At 39.8% G+C, this 20,452-nt stretch overlaps 2 protein-coding genes across 9 annotated transcripts in view; both read left to right on the forward strand.

The window, feature by feature from the left end:
• Positions 1 to 5,544, forward strand: part of WASHC2C (WASH complex subunit 2C) — a 78,313-nt gene extending 72,769 nt beyond the window's left edge. The window contains exon 28 of the mRNA XM_063304378.1: positions 4,830 to 5,544. Coding sequence (XP_063160448.1) covers positions 4,830 to 4,966 — 137 coding nt within the window. The 3' untranslated portion in view covers positions 4,967 to 5,544. The remainder of the gene's footprint in view (positions 1 to 4,829) is intronic.
• Positions 5,545 to 9,953: 4,409 nt separating this feature from the next.
• Positions 9,954 to 20,452, forward strand: part of ZFAND4 (zinc finger AN1-type containing 4) — a 65,399-nt gene continuing 54,900 nt past the window's right edge. For 4 of the 8 annotated variants that reach the window (XM_063304633.1, XM_063304634.1, XM_063304632.1 and 1 more), the window contains exons 1-4: positions 9,955 to 10,080; positions 12,990 to 13,183; positions 20,058 to 20,133; positions 20,225 to 20,292. In XM_063304633.1, coding sequence (XP_063160703.1) covers positions 13,000 to 13,183; positions 20,058 to 20,133; positions 20,225 to 20,292 — 328 coding nt within the window. In that variant the 5' untranslated portion in view covers positions 9,955 to 10,080; positions 12,990 to 12,999. Of the gene's footprint in view, positions 10,081 to 12,527; positions 12,611 to 12,989; positions 13,184 to 20,057; positions 20,134 to 20,224; positions 20,293 to 20,452 lie in introns of those variants that run through there. The other 4 variants (XM_063304629.1, XM_063304637.1, XM_063304631.1 and 1 more) reach the window with 3 other exon arrangements.

The following is a 20,452-nucleotide window of genomic DNA, read 5'->3' on the forward strand; positions in this document are numbered from 1 at the left end:
TTCAACAAGAATATACAGCAATTTCCATAATCAATCCCTTATTCCGTATCAAACCAAGATCACATTATTTCTATAAATCATTCCATTAGCACATATACAAATGACTAAATGCAATTGCTCCTTCCCCTTATAAAAAAAGAAAGATATATAAATCTGTAAATCAACTTCCCTCCCCCCAAAAAACATTTATTTTCTTCCTACCGGTATTCTATTTCTGTCCACTATCATAAAAATCAAATTATAAAAACATACAAATTGCCTACTTTTATAATTAATAATACTATAACACTCTTAAACCTATTAAACCTAAAAATCAAGCAATCATTATTATACCTTATAGATACCTTATAAATCTTACAAATCAAACAAACCTTACAAAGAATCCAGTAAGTCTTAATCCAAATCATTAAAGAAAATGAAATCATAATAGCCTCATTGTCAATCTAATTAAACATTAGATAAACAAACATTAGATAAACAAATATCAACACACCATAGACAACCTGAAAGAACAACTAGAACAAACTATGACTTCTGAACACATCAACATGCTGACAACTACAATCAAGACTACATCACTGAGACAAGCCGAAAAAGGGAAAACCAAACTCCAAACTAAACTACTTAAATGGAATTCCAGAAACAAAGAGGCACCAGAACCAGAATGGGTGGTCAACATGTCCAGCCACCCACTATCCACTGCAGAACACAATATCCTACAGAGAGGCCTGAACTACAACACAGAAGATGCAAATAAATTAGAATTCTTCACAGCTCTAGAAGCGGCATTTAAAACTACAGGACTCGCTACAGAAACCCAAGAGGACGTAAGACAGACAATCATACCACAAATCAGAAGGACATGGAAACAAAACCAACTGAAAGCAGAGGACAGAGCAGCCCTCAAACACCTAAAGATGGACCAAACCATTATCATCCTCCCAGCAGACAGAGGTCGCACCACCGTCATTATGGACAGATCACAGTATATATAAAAGGCCAAAGAATTACTTGAAGACAAAGAAACTTACACCTCAGTGAACACCAATCCCATACAGAAACTGGACAACCAGGTAAAAAGAATTCTCAACAACCTCACCAAGAAAGGCCAAATTACACAAGATGAACAGAGGCAGATGAAAAGCAGCGGACCTGTCCTCCCGCTTCTACGGACGCCCCAAGATACACAAGCCGGACATACAACTTTGGCCCGTTGTATCATTACCAGGGACTCCCACATATAACATAGCTAAGAGCTTACAAAGACACTCAGACACCTCACAGAGGAGAGTGAAAACTCAATCAACTCCCCACTACAGTGCCTCCAGAAAATCAAAAACATAAAAATAGAAGAAGATGAGATCATGGCATCATTCGACATTACAGCTCTCTTCACATCCATAGACCCAGCACTAGTGAAAGAATGTATGGCTGCAGTTCTGCGCAACACACCTGACCTAGCCAAATACACCAAAATAGAAATACCCAGGATAATGGGCCTCATCAACCTCTGCCTTACAACCTACTTTCAGTTTGATGGAGAAATATACCAACAGATCAAAGAAACACCCATGGGATCACCGATTTCAGGACTTATAGCAGAGGTCGTAATGCAGTGCCTGGAAAGGATAGCTCTCCCACACATACAACCCAAAGTATGGATCCGGTATGTAGATGACACTTTTGTCATAATACAAAAGAAACAACTGGAAGAAACCCACAAAACCATCAATAACATCTTTAATGGAATAAAATTCACAAGGGAGGAAGAAAACAACAACTCACTACCATTCCTGGACATCCTCATCAGTAGAGGAAATGATGGTAAGTTAGAAACACAAATCTACAGGAAAGCTACCCACACCAACCAAGCGCTCCACTACCAAAGTAACAATCCAACCTCCCACAAGGGAAGCTGTGTAATTCAGGTGAGCACTTACACATTGCAGCAACCCAGAACATCAGAAAAAAGAAAAAGAACATCTGCACAGCATCTTCCAACAAAATGGATACCCGCTCAACTTTATCAAAAAGTGCCTCATCACCCAACCCACTACAACCCAAATGGAAACTATGAAAAGGATAACACTGCCATACATCAGAAACATCTCAGAAACCACCAACAGACTGTTACAACCACATGGCATCACCATAGCACATAAACCAACTAAAACCTTCAAAACATATTAAGCAACCCAAAAGACCCAATAGCCCAAGAAAAAAAAACAGGAGCTATTTACAACATACAGTGCAAAGACTTTAACAGCCACTATGTAGGACAGACAGACAGAAGACTAGCAGAGTGCATCCACGAACACCAACTAGCAGTCAGAAGATATGATGAGAACTCAGTAATCTCACAACACATGGACAGACTCAACCATAGTTTCAGCTGGGAAACAGTGAGCATCCTAAACCAAGCCAAATCCAGAAACGCCAGAGAATTCCTGAAAGCCTGGCACTCAGACAAAGCAGCCATCAACAGACACACAGAGGTAAACAACATTTACATACCGTTCAAGAGACAATAGAAAAGCCAAAAGACCAGTACACTCTCTTGCCAGCAATCAACACCCAGATGTGCTAAAATCAACATTAGGATTAACATCAGATGAACCATCAAACAGCACAATATACCCTAATCAAGGAACTATTAACTCAGGCAATCAACCAAGCAGCAAACAACAGCCCAATCAAAGAACTCCCAAGGAGAGAACAAAAGCCCTACCAACACAAGCAGGGCGAGCCACAGTATATAAACTGAGAGCAAGGCCCACTCCCTCTTTGCACTGAAGATGTTGCCTAGTCTGGCAATGAAACATCTGCAAGAAAACAAGGCTCAGAGAGCACCAAGGACTCCACATTAACTCTTTACCCCACTTCGAAATATACCAAGACATTTACATGTCTTCCATCATTTCCTGGCAAACAGAAGGGGAAGAAATGGAAGCTGCGACAGATTTTATTTTCTTGGGCTCCAAGATCACCACAGACGGTGACTGCAGCCATGAAATTAAAAAGGCACCTGCTCCTTGGGAGGAAAGCTATGGCAAACCTAGACAGCATATTAAAAAGCAGAGATATCACCTTGCCGACAAAGGTCCATATAATCAAAGCTATGGTTTTCCCAGTAGTGATGTATGGCTGTGAGAGTTGGACCATAAGGAAGGCTGAGCACCGAAGAATTGATGCTTTCGAACTGTGGTGCTGGAGAAGACTCTTGAGAGTCCCTTAGACTGCAAGGAGGTCAAATCAGACAATCCTACAGGAAATAAACCCTGACTGTTCATTGGAAGGACAGATACTGAAGCTGAAGCTCAAATACTTTGGCCACCTAATGCGAAGAGAGGACTCACTGAAGGCAAAAGGAAAAGGGGACAGCAGAGGATGAGATGGTTAGATAGCATCACCAATGCAATGAACATGAATTTGAGTAAACTCCGGGAGACAGTGGAGGACAGGAAGGCCTGGTGTGCTATGGTCCATGGGGTCACGAAGGGTCAGACACAACTTAATAACTGAACTATTACACCCAAGGAATTTTTCTTACAAGAATCAAACAGCCCAACTGCCCCCCTTAAAAACTCAGACTTCTTAGCAAAAAACCTCCCACAGAACAGAACCTCTTCTACACCATAACATTCCCTCAGAAAAACAATTCCCTTTTTAATTTGCAGCTCAGACTGTTGCTTTAACCCCTTCAGCCCCAAAGTAATCTTTGCCTGGCATTACTTCAATCTCGATGTCAGGAGAAACATCTCCATCCTTGCCAAAATCTTCAACTTCTTCCATAACGTCTTCAGCCAGATGACACACTTCAGAAGTAATATCTTCCCCAATGTCCTGAATATTCTGCAGAATAGCCTGACTAAAATCTGAAAAGATCTCTTTGAAGGTGTACTTAAGCTCACAATGGGACTCTGAGAAAGTCTCCTTGAAATCCTCCATGTTTTAGGCAGTAGATTATGGTGCCCCCTGGATACTTGACTCAGGAAGATAGGAATAAGTAAACTTCCTAATGAAATTGACACGAAAGTGTGCTAACAAGCTAATAAGCAACTCCCAAGGAAAGTGAAAGCAGAAAGCTGAAGATTCAAAATGGCAAATTCAACGTGTAGGAAAATATTACATCCTTCAAATTCAATACAAAAATAAGATTAGGGAGGCAATTATTTATTCTCAGTTCTCCTTAATATTTAAATGGAAAAGAAGCCAAAACTTAAAAAGATTTTTTTAAAATTTAATCCAGAAATAACAATAAGCACCAAGAGAGTCCACTTCTTGCTGTGGAAAGCCTCTGTCAGGATACATAAACTTTAAAATATATATATAAATTGGGCAATTTAGAAATGGGGCAGCTCAACCTAATGTCCCTTTAAGGCTACAGCGCGGGTTGGAAATGATGACCTCCCAGCCTCCCGGCGGCTCTTACCAAACCGTCGCAACACTGTTTGCAATTCTCTGGCTACAAGACACCAATCCTGAGGACAAATGGGATAATTCTGAGCTTTTTCTTTATTAATGAAAAAACTCTGAGCTTCAGGTAAAAGCCTGCCCGAGCCTGAAAAAGTGCCATGTTGTCAGTTCTGTCTGCGGAGCTCACAGACACAGCTGTTCAGTCGGCCATGTTCCCCACCAGAAGTCGTGAGCAATGCATTATTGATGTTTCTGCTAAGAATGTGCCTAGGATCCAGCAGGCTTTTTATCAGCATCCTTCCCTGTACTCCAGCTAATATAAATCTAGCTCATAATTGTCTCAAAATTTTCTGTGAATTGTAGCTTTCTTGTCATGAACAAGTACAAATTTATTGTTTTCTCCCTCTTGCTAGATGATATCTTCTCACCTGTTAGTCAATCTAAGACATCAATCAAAAAGACAGCCTTTCAGACAGTCTCAGGAAGTAAGTGTGAACTCAGAACAGCAAGCACTTTTGAAGACCCTCTCAGTGCATTTGAAGGGCAATAATAAAGAGACTGCTGGATAATTTAAAATACACTTGTGTCACTGAATGCAAATTCCTTTATTTTCTAATCAAATACCTGATATGATAAAACTGAATATTCTTGGACTCATTCACTTACCTATTTTACTCCACATGGCATTTAAAAAAAATAATGTTGTAAAAGTTGTTTGAGCAAACGATAACTGTCCTAATTAGCTTGTTCTTGGAAATGTAATATATTATATATAGTATAAATCAAAATTACAAAAACATTAATATTGCTCAATGGCATTTATGACACCAGTATTTTCTGATCTGCTATATTGTAAGCAAACTCACTTTCTGGAATTAAGTTTATGATTATAACTCATGATTATCAGAATCTATATTCTCCTTTTGGGTATATCCTTGGTTACAGATAAAGATTGTTTCATTTTGCTGGAAGGGATGGGATGAGATAAGATGGAATGGTATCATTCACTACTATACATACACGTGGATAAGCCCATCCACGGATAAGCTGACCCTCAATTTTTTTACCAAAATACCATGAAAAATGTGCCATCTGAGGATAAGCCATCCCATATTTTTCATGGTACTTTGGTTAAAAAATTCAGGGCCTGCCTATCTGTGGATGGGCTTATATGCAAGTATGTATGGGAAATACAAGTACTTTTAAAAAGTATTATCATAGATACTCACGGATAAGCCCATCTGTGGATGAGCCGAACCCAATTTTTAGGTACATTTTGGCACCCAAAATTCTCAGCTTATCCACAAGTACTAAAATACTTTTAGCCTGGTTTCAGTTATTTATCTCATATATGCCTTGACTGTTCACAGTTTCTCTTCCCCTCCCCGCCCCACCCCACCCCGCTCACTAGTAGTCCCTGGTGAGCTTTCCCAGCCTGATAATTCTGTCTTACCTGAGATGTATGGAATTGCATACAATGACTGTCAAAAACTGGGAATAATCACTGATTTTGCATACCATCAAAATTCTGTTTGTGTTGAGTCTCCATAAGTTTGGTCAGTTTACCGTTATGTAGTATCACCACCAGGCAGTGATAAAAACGCACACATTTTGGGGTGAATGTCCACAAGCATTTATTGGATACTGTTTCATGTCAAGCACGATGCGTTCTCTCCACTATTCAGTCTGTGGAAAAAAGCAGGGTATATACATTCAAGTAGCCCTTTAAAGTAAAACTGTGTGGTTTATCCTTGAATTGACTGGATGGATAACACTTGAATGGCTGCAATGACAAAGTTATTACGCTGACTTTCATCTGAAGTAGTTGCAGTTGTAGAAAACTAACAAACTGAGTCCATTTGTGTGCAACCCCAAATCCCTGCAATGTAAGCATTTAATTTTCTTAAATCCTTCCCTTGGGAGGAAGAGCAGTATATAAATAAAATTAATAAATACAAACTATTGCAAAGACACTCTGATTCAATCCACATCACTGGTCAGATCATAAGATGTACTCATTCTTCCACATATTTCATGCAACCACATTAGTTTCTTTCTCCCTTCTTTTCTCCCCCTGAATACATACTAAGTTTTGAACATTTCACATTTTTAAAAGATACAGTAGGAAATTCAGAAACATAATATAGTGTATTTTGTATTTTGTTCACTGTTACAAAAATATACTGTTATTTTTGTAACAGTGAACAAACTGTCATTGTTGTTTCATTATAACAATGAAAGCTTAATAAAGCAGATAAAATTGTAAAGAAATCATCTGAAAGAACAGTGGGTTAATTAAAATCTTAACACAGCTGCTGATTACTTTGTGCAGAATCAGTACTGTCAAATAGAAACACAGATTCTGTAAAAAAAAAAAAACATTGGGGGATTTTAGAGAAATCCCCCAGTAAACACTGCATGTAGTAAAAACAAAATATTAAAAAAAAGAGGCCAGCAGTGAGTTAGGCAATGAAGTATTTGAAATTCTGACATTTTGGTATTTTAAAAAGATGCACAACCAACTATGTGCAAATACTTGCATAATGCTCAGAAATCTGGTGTTCAGAACAAGACACAGAGAAAGCGTAATAAGCATTACTGCAAATACCAAAACACAGCCCTCATTATATACAAAAGCACTTTCAGAGGTTTGCTATCCTGTAAATATGAAGTTAGAAAGGACTGGGTATAGAACCTAGAACAGAAGAAAAGACCCAAAAAGACACCTTAAAACAGAAGGAGTGGGATGCATTAATATAAATGAGAACAGTCAAATAATCTTTCAACATTATACTTTTATAGTCTTATCTAAATCATCTGAAACAAGATAGAACTGTCCTGAATGCCAACTTCCCAGCCAGCCAAACCAACCAAACTTGCCACTTGTATAGGAATAGGAAGCTTCCATGGGAAGTATTTTTGAACTGGGACACCAATTTTCCACTCAGCCAAACCAACCACATTTTTCAGTCACACAAGATTAGAATGCTGTGATGGAATGAGACAGAGATATTTCATGAGAACCAGATTCTATCCATTCGGTGCATAATTCCATATCAGAATCCCATTCAGGCAGTTACAAAATCCACTAATCGTACAGGATTATATTCCCTTAAGTCTTCTAGTCAAGTTGGTGCTGTTGTCAGACAGGTACTTTATAACTCCATGCAGCATTATCAGCTTGATAACTCCCTAATTGCCATTTACTCATACCAGATATAGGCAATTAAATTTGTTTTGATTACAGGAAAAGTTTTGGTGTAGTGCTTGGATGGTGGAATGTGGGTTCTCAAATATAGACAAATGGTAATTGTATTTTACATTTTTTAAAAGGAAACTGATACTGCTTTTTACAGGAGCTGCTTGTTCCACTGAAGGATAAATAGCTTTTACAAAAAGTTTGGATAGAGGTATATTGTAAGCAGGAATTGTAAACCAGCAAAAATATTGCAGTTTTGATTGGTAGATTCTGGAAGCTTTTGATTGAAAAAGTATCAGATGAATACAGTTACAATTAATACCCAAATTATATTATTGCTTAATATATAACATTGTCAGATGTATATGGTCCAACTATTTAGAACTCATACATAATTGTATGAGTCATTCATACTGGAGGAGATTTGAATTAAATGTATATACTATTTTAGAGTGTAATTTCAGGATTGTATGTATGAATTTAACTACGGGCTATTTGGCATTCTATCAATCTTTCCCAATGCAAATACCCTTTCTTCTGCAAGTAAAATCTATTTTTGTTTAGATGCCATTCTTTGGGATGTAAAGCTAAGCTTTATAAAAAACATACCTTATTTCAGTCCTTGCTCCCATAAGATCTGAAAGTCTCATTTGACAGTACATACTTAAATTTTTCAAATATCCTTTGAATGTATCTTCGTTGAGTGATAACAGTTTTATTAAGCAGATGAAAAAATGTTTTACAAAAAATGAGACTATCACGGAACCAGGCTACCCCTTTCTCTTCAAGAAACTGTGACTGCAATTAAATTTGCAAAAGATGGCTTTCCAGTTGATTAGCAGAAAAGCAGATTTTTGTCTCCTCTTCTACTAGAGCTATATAGATACCAAAACTTTTTCAAGCACCTTTTAGTATCAGTGAGGCTAGTATTGGTAGTGCTCCCTAACCAACACAAGAATCTCTTCCGATTACGTATCCAGTTCTTATAGAGCTCCAGCTCTTCTGCACCCAATTAGGGCTGTATTTGTGCAGGTCATCAAAATTCTGTTATTAGATGTTTAATTGATGTAATTCCTTTAACTCAAACAGGCAGAATCAGATATTCTTTGGGGAGAAAGCTTTTGATATTATTTATTTGAAACAGGTACTTAATTTTTATGAGTTTCCTTAAAGTTTCATTCTCTGGATTAACATTTTTTAAAACCCTAAGCCACGTGTGATATCAGTGATGTCTTATCGCTTTGGTTAGATATACTATGGTACATATGAAAGATGCTCTCTCTCGCTTGCACTCTCTAGCATGCTGTCTGGGATACTTACTTTGGAAACCTGTGGGGAGAGTCAATGGTTTCAGTGGGCATTTCCAGCTTAAGTATTCCATTATTCTGTTAGAATTCTGAAGACATTAAATGGATCACATGAATGTTCTGCATAAGATCATCTAGATTAGATAGTTTCTAATCACTTTTTGCTAATACACAAGTTTGCTATCTGCTTATTCTATAAATTGGAGAAAATGCAATTTTTCATTAGTAATATTTTGAGCTATATTGTATACAAATTGGAGTTTTAGGTATGTACATTCTTAAAACTAATAAATTTTAAGATTCCCAATTTTACACAAGATGTATATGTTCTATATCAATAGATCATGTATATTCTTATTACAAGATTTTGACATTGTTACTTTGTTTATGCATGTGATTTCTGTTTCATTTTACCTAATTTGGTAACTTTAAAAAATGCTGCATGCACTGTCGTCCACAAGATCCCCTGCAAATTTTGGATTCGGTTTGTAAAGCGGAGAGGGTTCTCATGGGGATCCAGGCAGAGACGCCGTGGAGCCTCAGCAACTTCGAGTGCTCGCGGCGGCTAGAAAAAACGAAGTGGCTGAGAAGAAACGGATGAGGGCTCGGGGAGATGACTGGAAGAGCCTTCCAAAATCGACGAATCATCCCGGGCAAGGCGAACTAGCGGTACCGTCTGTGCAGAAGCGAGGGCTCAAGCCTTCGAGCATCACCGACCGACGAACGGATAAAAGGCGACCTCTAGCGTCCCAGGGTAAAAGCCCGCTCCTCTCAGGCCTAGCAGGGGGACGGGATTTAGCATTGTCCCCGTCAGCTTCGGTACCGCGCGTCCCCGGGAAGGGTTGCCGCTGGCGACGGCACCTCCTATGTCCAGGGCTGCCTGTGAGAGCTCCGCCTCCAGTCTCCTAGCCGCTCAGGGATTGGAGGGTGCCTAACCAGCCGGACTCGCAGGTTTATTGCGCCACAAAGGGAGGTGGGGCGGGTAAGCACCGCCCCTTCGCCGCGGGGCGGAGGGAACGGGCGCTTCCGCGGGGCTGTATGCCTTTCGCCCCGCGGTCGGCTGCGCGCCATGGCGGCTTCGGGAGCTCCGTGAAGGGGGAGGCGCCGCGTCAGATCTCCTGCCCGCCCCGTAGGGCCGTGAGTGGCGGCAAACGGCAGGTGAGGAAGACGGGTGTCCACACCTCGCCGCCTCCGGGGAAGCACGCATGGTTGCGCCCGCCCCTGGTCCTTTTTCTTTCCACGTTCCCGAAGAGCGGGTGTCCCGGCAGCCGCCATGGCCATCAGCTCCAATGGAGGCTCGAGGCGGGCCCCGTGTCTTCCCGGTCTGGGAGTTAGGGGGAGGCCGCTTTCTTCCCTCTGGGGCGGGCGGAGGCTGGGAGATCGAGAAGGCCCCCGAAGCGCCGGCCTGGCAAGACCAGGCCCGGAGTGGGCCGAAAGAGCCCAGCCCAGAAAAGGAAAGCCTAGTTCCGGGAAGAAAACACCCTTCGGTGCTTCTGTTCTGAGACTTTTGTTTCGGGCTTCCTCTTTCGTTTCCTGGGTTGCGGGGCTCTTTCGGCAGGGACCGAAACGGGCACGAGGACGAGCAAGCTTGATGGAGCTGCCTCTGATCTTTTTGCCCGTGGCAAAAGGCGGGTGCCGGCTTGGCTGTTTCTCCAAGTGGAGTCTGTCACCCGGAGTTAAATAGCATTGGGGCCCCTACCAAAGAGGCTCTATTTATTCTGCACTCTAGCTTAATCTCTCTGCTAGACGGGGGAGTGAAGGTTGAGCAGTTGAGTGAAAGCTGCCCGCCTTTTCTAGATAGCTGTGTACTGCCTAGAGGAGTGCAGATCGGTATATTTTTCTCTCCCAAAACATTGGCGCTTAATTTTTTTTATTTTCAATGTAGCATATTGTGATTACTAGAGATAAAGAATATGATTGACTTTTGATACTGCACAAGCTTAATGACTTTGCATGTGGGGGGAGGGCAAGGATCATGTTGACCCAGCTGGTCTGCTAGAGGAAGCCCTAATCTGCACTTGAGGCAGAAAGATCCCAGTAGCCTGGGATCACTACTTCTTCCGTGTTTGTGGGACCAATAGCACTTTTCTGCTTCTTGACTGTTTGCAGGAATATTTATGATTGTCCAGTGTTTAGTGGGGATTGATCAGCAGGGCCAAATAGGCAATCAGAGCTCAGTAACTGAATTCTGGTTGTTTTTCAAATATTTTAGTGGCGCTTTTGCAACTTAAATAAGATATGCCACATTCTGACTGCATTATTTTGGTTGAAGCAGGCTGTAATTGTGCATGCTTACTTGATAGTAAGCTGTAATGAACAGAATGGTGCATACAGCTAGACAAGCATGTGTAGGCTTGGCCTGTTAGAGTTGATTTGTTCTATAATCTTTGTGAGCTGGTGGAGGTCTGCACAAGCATTGTTGTTTATTCGTTCAGTCGCTTCCGACTCTTCGTGACCTCATGGACCAGCCCACGCCAGAGCTTCCTGTCAGTCGTCAACCCCCCAGCTCCCCCAGGGACAAGTCTGTCACCTCTAGAATATCATCCATCCACCTTGCCCTTGGTCGGCCCCTCTTCCTTTTGCCCTCCACTCTCCCTAGCATCAGCATCTCCTCCAGGCTGTCCTGTCTTCTCATTATGTGGCCAAAGTATTTCAGTTTTGCCTTTAATATCATTCCCTCCAGTGAGCAGTCTGGCTTTATTTCCTGGAGGATGGACTGGTTTGATCTTCTTGCAGTCCAAGGCACTCTCAGAATTTTCCTCCAACACCACAGTTCAAAAGCATCGATCTTCCTTCTCTCAGCCCTCCTTATGGTCCAGCTCTCGCAGCCATATGTTACTACGGGGAACTTCTGAATTCAAATTGAGATCATTCTGTCGTTTTTTGGATTGTATCCAAGCACTGCTTTAGCCACTTTGCTATTAATTATGAAGGCTACTCCATTTCTTCTGTGGTCCTCTTGTCCACAGTAGTAGATCTGGTGGTCATTTGATGTGAAGTGGCCCATTCCAGTCCATTTCAGTTCACTGATGCCCAGAATGTCTATCTTTAATCTTGACATCTCACCAATAACCACATCCAATTTGCCCTGGCTCAGAGATCTTACATTCCAGGTTCCAGTGGTGTGTTGATCCTTAGAACATCGGATTCGCCGTTCACCACCAGCACCGTAGTAACATATGGCACAAGCATTACACCCAAGTAAAACTTTTGGAGCTTTGGCAATAACATGCAGAGAGCAATTTGTGCCATTCAGCATACATAGAATATTCCAAGTACACAGCGGGCAAGAGTACAAACATCTTCCATTTGTAATTAACAGTGGGTTCACATAATAGTTTTGTACCTACTGTTGTTGTAGAATTGCCCAGTTATGAAAAGTACAGTTTTAATGGGTCATTATAGCACACTTGATCATTGTTTTCTATTTTCATTGTTTGGAAATTGGTTGTTGACCTTAATGGGAATGCTTTTCTCTGTTACCTTGTTCTGCCTGGTTCAGTATTCTAATCTTCCAAATTTTAAGGTTCTTCGTGCATGTTGGAGTTCTGGGGTAGAAAATATTTTTAAGATGTATCTTAAAAATATCTCTCACTTGACTTCAGGGTCCTCAGCTATTATTGTGTAGATTTCCATTTGCTTAGTTGCTTGCACCCAAGTGGTCTTTTTGTAAGGAAAGTTAATACAAGTTAGTATTCTTGAGTATCTTTCTTCAATGATGCTTATTTTATTTTCATGTAAAGAGTTGCTCTGAATTTTAAAATGTCAGTGCACTCTTTTTCTTATAAACAAATTAAAAATTCAGTGGAAGAATTCACTTATTTGCATGTATTTACATCCTTTGCCTTTAAATGTGTACTTCTGGGTGAATAGAAATGAACTCTGTGGTACAATATAGTTACATGTTAAAAACTGCTTTAAGGGATCTTAATATTATTTCCTAAATGTTATGGCCACAGATCTTATATGTCCTAACCTTGAAACATGATCGAAAGCATAAATTTCTTGTTTAGAGCTGAATTGTGTTGAAATTGAGATCAGTAATACTCAACTGATTTTTTCACAAGGAATACTAGAATGGCCAGCAAGAAGGAACCTCCTTTCTTCAATGAGGATAATGTTGGATCATGTCATTGCAAACTTACTTTCTATGAGACCATGGAGCTCTTCATTGAAACTCTTACAGGAACATGCTTTGAACTGCGAGTGTCTCCTTTTGAAACAGTTATTTCTGTGAAAGCTAAAATCCAGAGACTGGAAGGTACATGTTCTTTTTAAATCAGGATTTAGTTAGGTTTTAAACTTGAAAGTTTAGTGACTTTACTGAGAATAAATATTTTATGATTAAAATAATGCAGGTAATCCATGGAATGATCGGTGTAATTATTCATTGTGAAATACCGTGATTATTCAAAATTATCAGCTTAACTAAAAATCTGTTCAAAACATTTGAACATAGAACATTTTATTTGCATTGAGCTCCTGGAAGTAAACTGGGATGGAAATGTAACAAATAACTGCTTGAGTCAAAAGACCAGTTCTAATGCAAAAATATTTGTATTTTTATAAAAGTTCAAATTGTAATAAAATTTATGTCTATCAGGCATGGATGATGAACAACTGTTCTGTGTAGGAATGCCTTCAGCAAATACAGGTAGTCCTCATTTAGTGACCACAATTGGGACTGGCAACTCGGTTGCTAAGTGACATGGTCGCTAAGTGGAAAATCATGTGACCACAGCTGTGCTTATGATTTTACTTCAGCTTTCCTTTTTCCCCATTCCCCCTCCCTTTGGAATGCTCAACCCAGTGCTGGGATAAATAGCAAGAAGGGAATTAATGTTTGTATTTACATTAATTGAAGGGATTACAAGAGAGTAAGCAGGCACACAGTGGGGAATACACATTGAAAGGAATGTTCTAGCACTGGTGTGCTTGCGGCTCCCAGCCCCACATAACGCTAGGCAAGCAGCCGGTACTAGTGCATTAATTTTGATGTATATTCCCCATTGTGTGTCTGCTTACTCCCTTTCCCTCCAATCTCTCAACTATGCGTGGGAGGGAGGAAAAAAATGGATCAGGCACAGGTCAGTGTGTACTGACTGACTGTAACGGTGAACGCGTGATTGAGAGAGATGCTGCAAAGGTTGTAAATGTGCACCTTGGTTGCAGAGTTATTTTTCAGCACTGTTGTAACTTCAAATGGTCGCCGCACGATGCAGTTGGTAAGCCAGGTCTATCTGTAATGTTTCTTCTTTAAATAACCTCAAAAATGTTCTTGTAATAGATAATTTATTTTTGAAGTTCTGTATGTCTGTTGATGCAGCTTAAAATTGCATATCCTTTTTTTTTAAGCAACATCACACCACTGACCCATATTCAACTTTTAGTCAATTACTATTCCAAAAACTTTTTCACTGCTACTATATCCAAGCCAGTCATCCTCCATACATCGTGTGCGTATTTGATTTCTGTGAAGAAGTTCACATCTATTTCTTTAAATTCCATGTCCTTCCTTTACAGCCAGTTTCTCTAACATATCAAGATTTTGAAAAATCTGTGAAACATTAGCTATTAGACATTAATTTACCCAGTTTTTTCTCATTTGCAGATTTGATAAGCACATGTTCATTCAAATAATTTTTTAAAACGTAATTAATAAATGTATTGACAGAACCTTCTGATCCCAATATTTCCTTCCAGCCAGATGAGGAACCGTTGGATCAGTAGTAGAATTTTGGACCAAGCTGCACCTTCTGGGTACTGAAAATCAAATTGCAGGAAGTCCTTGCTTAGTGACTACTCATTCAGTGACCATTTGAAATTACAGTGGCACTGAACAAGGAGACTTATGTCCAGTCCTCAAAGTTGGAGCCATTACCACATCCCTGTGATCACATGATTGTGATTCAGTTGCTTGGCAACCAGTGTGCAATTACAAAGGTCACAGCATCCCATGGTCATGGGATCACCATTTGCAACCTTCACTGTCAGCTTCTAACAAGCAAACTCAGTGGGGAAGCTAGTAGGATGTCACAAGTCACAGTCACTTGATGTTGCGCTTAGTGACCTCATGTGATTTGCTTAACCACCACAACCATGACTGCCATTGTGACTCAGCATGGTCATGTGGTTTGTTTGTTTGTTTTTTGCTTTACAACCATGTTGCTTAGTGACAGAGTTCCCAGTCCCAATTGTGGTTATTAACTGAGGACTACCTGTATATTACGTCTACAGAATTCCACAACATACAAGAAAGTTTACTTCAGCTTTTAAAGAGGCGCTGGTGAGTCCCCTCCTCAAGAAACCATCACTGGATCCCATCATTCTGGACAATTTTCATCCAGTCTCCCACCTTCCCTTTTTAGGGAAGGTGGTTGAGAAAGTGATGGCATTGCAGATCGAGAGGATCCTGGATGAAACAGAGTATCTGGACCCCTTTCAATTGGGTTTCAGGCCCGGATATAGGACGGAAACAGCATTGGTTGCACTTACGGATGATCTCTGGCAAGAGCAGGATGGGATCAGTGTATCCATCCTGGCTCTTCCTGACCTCTCAGAGGCTTTGGGTACCATTGACCATGGTATCCTTTTGGGTCAGCTCAGGGAGTTGGAGGTGAGCAGTGTGGTTTTGCGCTGATTCACCTTCCTCCAGGGCTGATCCCAATCAGTGTTTCATAGGGAGCAAGAGATCCAGCCCGCGGATCGTCCTTTGTGGAGTGCCGCAGGGTTCGGTGCTCTCTCCGCTCCTTTTTAACCTCTACATGAAACCACTGGGTGAGATCATCCATTGCCACAGGGTGAGGTATCATCAATACGCTGATGATACTCAATTATACATCTCCATCCCAGGTGATGTAAGTGATGCTGTGACCACCCTTTCTCGGTGCCTGGAGGCTGTAGGGGTCTGGATGGGCAACAACAGGTTTCAGCTGAACCCTGGTAAGACGGAGTGGCTGTGGGTTGGGGGCTTCCAGGTACCTGGGAATTTGCCATCTTTCCAGTGCAGAACCTAGGGGTTCTCCTGGACTCACGACTCTTGCTCAAAGAGTAGGTGGCAGTCGTGGCTGGGGAGCTTTTGCACAACTTGGTGTTGTGCACAAGCTACGCCCTTTCCTGGATCGGGAGTCCCTCCGAACAGTCACTTATGCCCTAGTCATCTCCTGCATAGACTACTGCAATGCGCTCTACATGGGGCTGCCCTTGAAGAGTATCCAGAAGCTACAGCTGTTGCCAAATGCAGCCATGGGAGCAGTCTTAGGAGCCCCTAGAAGGGCACATATAACACCGTTGCTGCACAAGCTGCATTGGGTGCCGGTTTGCTTCCGGGTCCAAATCAAGGTGTTGGTTATCACCTTAAAGCCCTGCATGGCATGGGTCCAGGTTACCTGAGGAACTGCCTCACCTCCACTACATCGACCCGTCCTACCCAGTCAGGCAGAGAGGTCATGTTATGGACACTGTCCATGAGGGATTGCCAATTGGCAGGAGGAGGGCCTTCTCTGCCATGGTACCCGCCCTTTGGAACAAACTACTGCCTGGGGTAAGACAGGCCCCCACTCTCCCAGCCTTTCGGAAGGGAGTAAAGAGATGGTTATGCCACCTGGCCTGGGATGGGAGGGGGGACAGCTATTCATGGGAGTGGTTGGCCCTGTGAGGGTGCCAGGATAAGATTTTATTTCCCATCTTGAATTTTATATTTTATATTCTGTATTTGTATATGTATTTATAGTTAGAGTTATATTGAATTGTTTTTAGGGATTTGCCATTTTTATTATTTGTAAGCCACTCAGAGTCGTCGTACACAAGATGGGCAGTAGAGAAATTTAATAAATAAAATAAAACCCTAACCAAAAAATAAGGTAAAGGTAGCCTGCATTATTGCTTTATTTTCTATACTGGAATTTTTCCAAGCTTATTGTCAGAGTGACCAGGTTCTTAATTCCCTGGATCCCTATTTTTATTTATTTGTTTATTTAAAAAGATTTATATGGCTGTCCAGCAACTATTTTTCTACTTTTGAAGATAGGGACAATTTTGGGTCATCTTGCACTTCCCCAGTTGTTCAGTATTTCTGAAAGATAATGATTCATCAAGTTCCTTCAGTATCCTAATATGGGAAATAAGTAAATATTCCTTGAGTTATTGTCACTCTCAAGCATCAATCTTTTTTCATCTAACTCTGTACAGTTGCTTTTTGTAACTTGTTGAACAGCTAGTAAACTGATTGTTTTTCTTTTCTTTTAAATATATCCAAAGAAACCTTTCTTAGCATTTTTCGCCCATCCCAGCTCATTTTCAGCTTTAGCTCTCCTATCTATTTTTTTAAATAAATTTTATTAAGTTTCAAGAGAAGAGTAAAAACTACAAAAAAACAAAAAACTACAAAGAAGGAAAAAAGAACTAAAAAGGTGCAAAAACACAAGAGAATTTTTTTTTAGATTTACAAAAAGATGTGGCTTCTGACTTCAAACAGCAAGGATATACAAAAATTTCCATAATCAATCTCTTAGTCTATATTAAACCAAAACACATTATTTCTATAAGTCATTCCACTTTAACACATAATAAAAATCACTGAGTACAGTTACTTCTCCCCCTTATATTAAAATAAAAAAAAGTTCATATAAACCCCCTAAACATCTTTCTCCCCTCCAAAAGATAACACCTATTTAATTATTCCCTTCCTACCACTATTCTATACATTTCTGTCTGCTAAAATAAGAATCAAATTATAAAGCACATAGATTGTCTGCTATTATATTTGATCATACAACAGTTTTAATAATAAACTTAAAAAACAAAGAAAACTCAAAACAGTAACCTTAAATCAAATCCTTAAAACCATCCAAATAAACACATTTTTTAACCTTAATAATCCAGATCTTTAAAAGAAAATTACATCAGTCACCCCTTAAAGCAAACCAGGTAGACATTCTTTAACCCTTATCCCACTTCAAAATAAACCAGAGCAGTGACATATCCCCACAATGTGCACAGACCTTTTCTCTCAAAAGAATCAAACAGCCTCCTCAAAAATTCCAACTTCTTTTCATGGCATTCCACCAAAAGTCAAATTCATTTGTGGCTTGCAGATCTCTCCCTTAAACTTCTCCACTACCCAATCTTCATCCAGCATCTCAATAAAAATCCCAATCTTACTCTTAGAAGAAACATTTCTATCCCTGTTGAATTCATCAATTTCATCCCCACATCCCCAGCCTGATGGCACATTTTAAATCTCATATTTTCTATGATGTTCTGAATATCTTGCATAAAATCTTGGTAAAAGTCAGAAGAAATCTGTTTAAAATCTTGGTGGAAGTCAGAAAAAATCTGTTAAATATCTTCCATGTCTCACGCAGTAGATTATGGCGCTCCCTAGGAGTTTAACCAGCGAAAGTTGAGGATGTGAAAAAGTTACAAAATGTATTTATGCAAGCGAAAGTGAGATAATCAGACAGTTCCCAAGGGAAAGTGAAAACAGAAAGCTGAAGGTTCAAATCAGCCAATTCAACGTGTAGGAAAATGCTAATATCTTCAAATTTAATTCAGAAATAATAACAGGAAGACAATTGTTTACTCTCAATCCTCCTTTATATTTGGAAGAAAAATGAAGACCAAAACTTTAAAAAAAAAAATTTTTTTAAGAAGTAATCCCAAAAATAATGATAAGCACCAAGAAATCCTGCTTCTCCTTGCTTTAGAAAGCCTTTCTTGGTGTATATAAACATTTAAAAAATACAGATTTGGTGATCTAGAAATGGAGGACAGATGGGTTGATTCCAGGTGTTTTCCTTTATCTGGAAAACATTTCTGGGCTTCAGGAAAACCTGCCTGAGCCCAAAAAAGGTTACCGTGTTGTCAGCTCTGCCTGCTGAACCAGCGGGCACAACCGTTCAGTCCACCATTCCCCACCAGAAGCCAGCTCTCCTATCTAAAGAATCCAAAGCTTTGCAGTATTGTAGAAATGTAACATTTCTATCTTCCCATCAGTGAAGAGAGCTTAGAAAACAGCAGGAGTCGAGCTAATACTATAATACATGCATTAATAATATATAGCAGACTTGGATTTATGAAACAGTTCTCTTACATGTCATTCTCATGTAATAATAAAGGCGGGATAAAAATTAAAAAAATAAATTAGCACAAACAGCAGAAGAACATTTCTTCTTCATTATACTGTTTTTTACCTTGGGAAGTTGATGGGTAGTGAGTTACATATAGCCAAAGACAGAAGAAGTATTTTGCGAATTATCATTTAAGTGAGGAGAGAAGCATTACTGCAAGCATTTCTGTCTCAGAATACCACATGCTAACAGTAAACCTGATTATGCCTCACTTATAAACTGCCTGTTGTTTTAAGCACAGTCGCTAAGGACTAGTTTAACAATAAAAAGCCCTTGTGCTCCTTAGCCAGTTTGGTGTAGTGGTTAAGGCATCAGGCTAGAAACCAGGAGACGGTAAGTTCTAGTCCCGCCTTAGGCACAAAGCCAGTTGGGGGACCTTGGGCCAGTCATGTTCTCTCAGCCCTAGGAAGGAGGCAGTGGCAAACCACTTGCCAAGGAAAGGGCAGGGACTTGTCCAGGCAATCTCTGAGAACTGGACACAATTGAACGGATTAAAAAAGATGGATTAAACAAAACTTACTTAGTGTTAACATGGAATACTCTGACCTGGAAAATGTATGTTCAAATCCTTAATTCACAATGAATTTTACTGAATGTCTTATAATATCTTGCAGCCTAATCTACTTAATGGGGCTATTAGAAGGATAAAACGGAAGGAACAATCTTGAGCTCATTGAGGAATTGTAGGGTAGCAGTTAATAAATAAAATTAACAATAACAAGGTTGTTATTTTTTACTACTAATCAACTGGTATTAACTTCCTTACTTAAAGGCAATTTCTACTGGCACTATTTATATCCTGGTACTATTTGTATTTAATCCTGGCACTAAAAATACAGAGTTAAAGTCAGGAATGTTTTGTTTGATATGTATCTAAATCATGTTTATTATTTAAATTGTGTTAATTTCAGAGGAATAAATTTCCAAGTAAAAGGAATCATTTAGCTATTTTAGTCATAGCTTTACAGAGTGAATAAATCCATTCAATTTTAATAATATTTTAAGGTATCCCTGTATCTCAGCAGCATTTAATCTGGAATAATGTGGAGCTGGAGGATGACTATTCTTTGAATGATTACCAGTGAGTATTTAAATGAGATTAATCAGTATTTTTGAATATTACTTCGGTTGGAAGAAAATTTTACAAAACATGTCTGATTGATTGTTTACAGCATTTCAGAAGGTTGTACTCTGAAGTTGATCTTAGCAATGCGTGGTGGACCTATTAATACAAAAAGAGGTAGGCTTTTTTTTTACATTTAACCTGTTGTGTTTTTATAGAGAGCATAAATTAACTAAAATTACACTATTAGTTCCTTAGTGGGAAGAGGCTAGGGCTAGTGTATGATTTACCTCCTTTTTTCTTGCTTCTGTTTCCATTCAGTAACATACTACATACT

The sequence above is a fragment of the Candoia aspera genome, chromosome 5 (genome assembly GCF_035149785.1).
Source record: "Candoia aspera isolate rCanAsp1 chromosome 5, rCanAsp1.hap2, whole genome shotgun sequence".
In the NCBI taxonomy this organism is placed as follows: Eukaryota; Metazoa; Chordata; class Lepidosauria; order Squamata; family Boidae; genus Candoia; species Candoia aspera.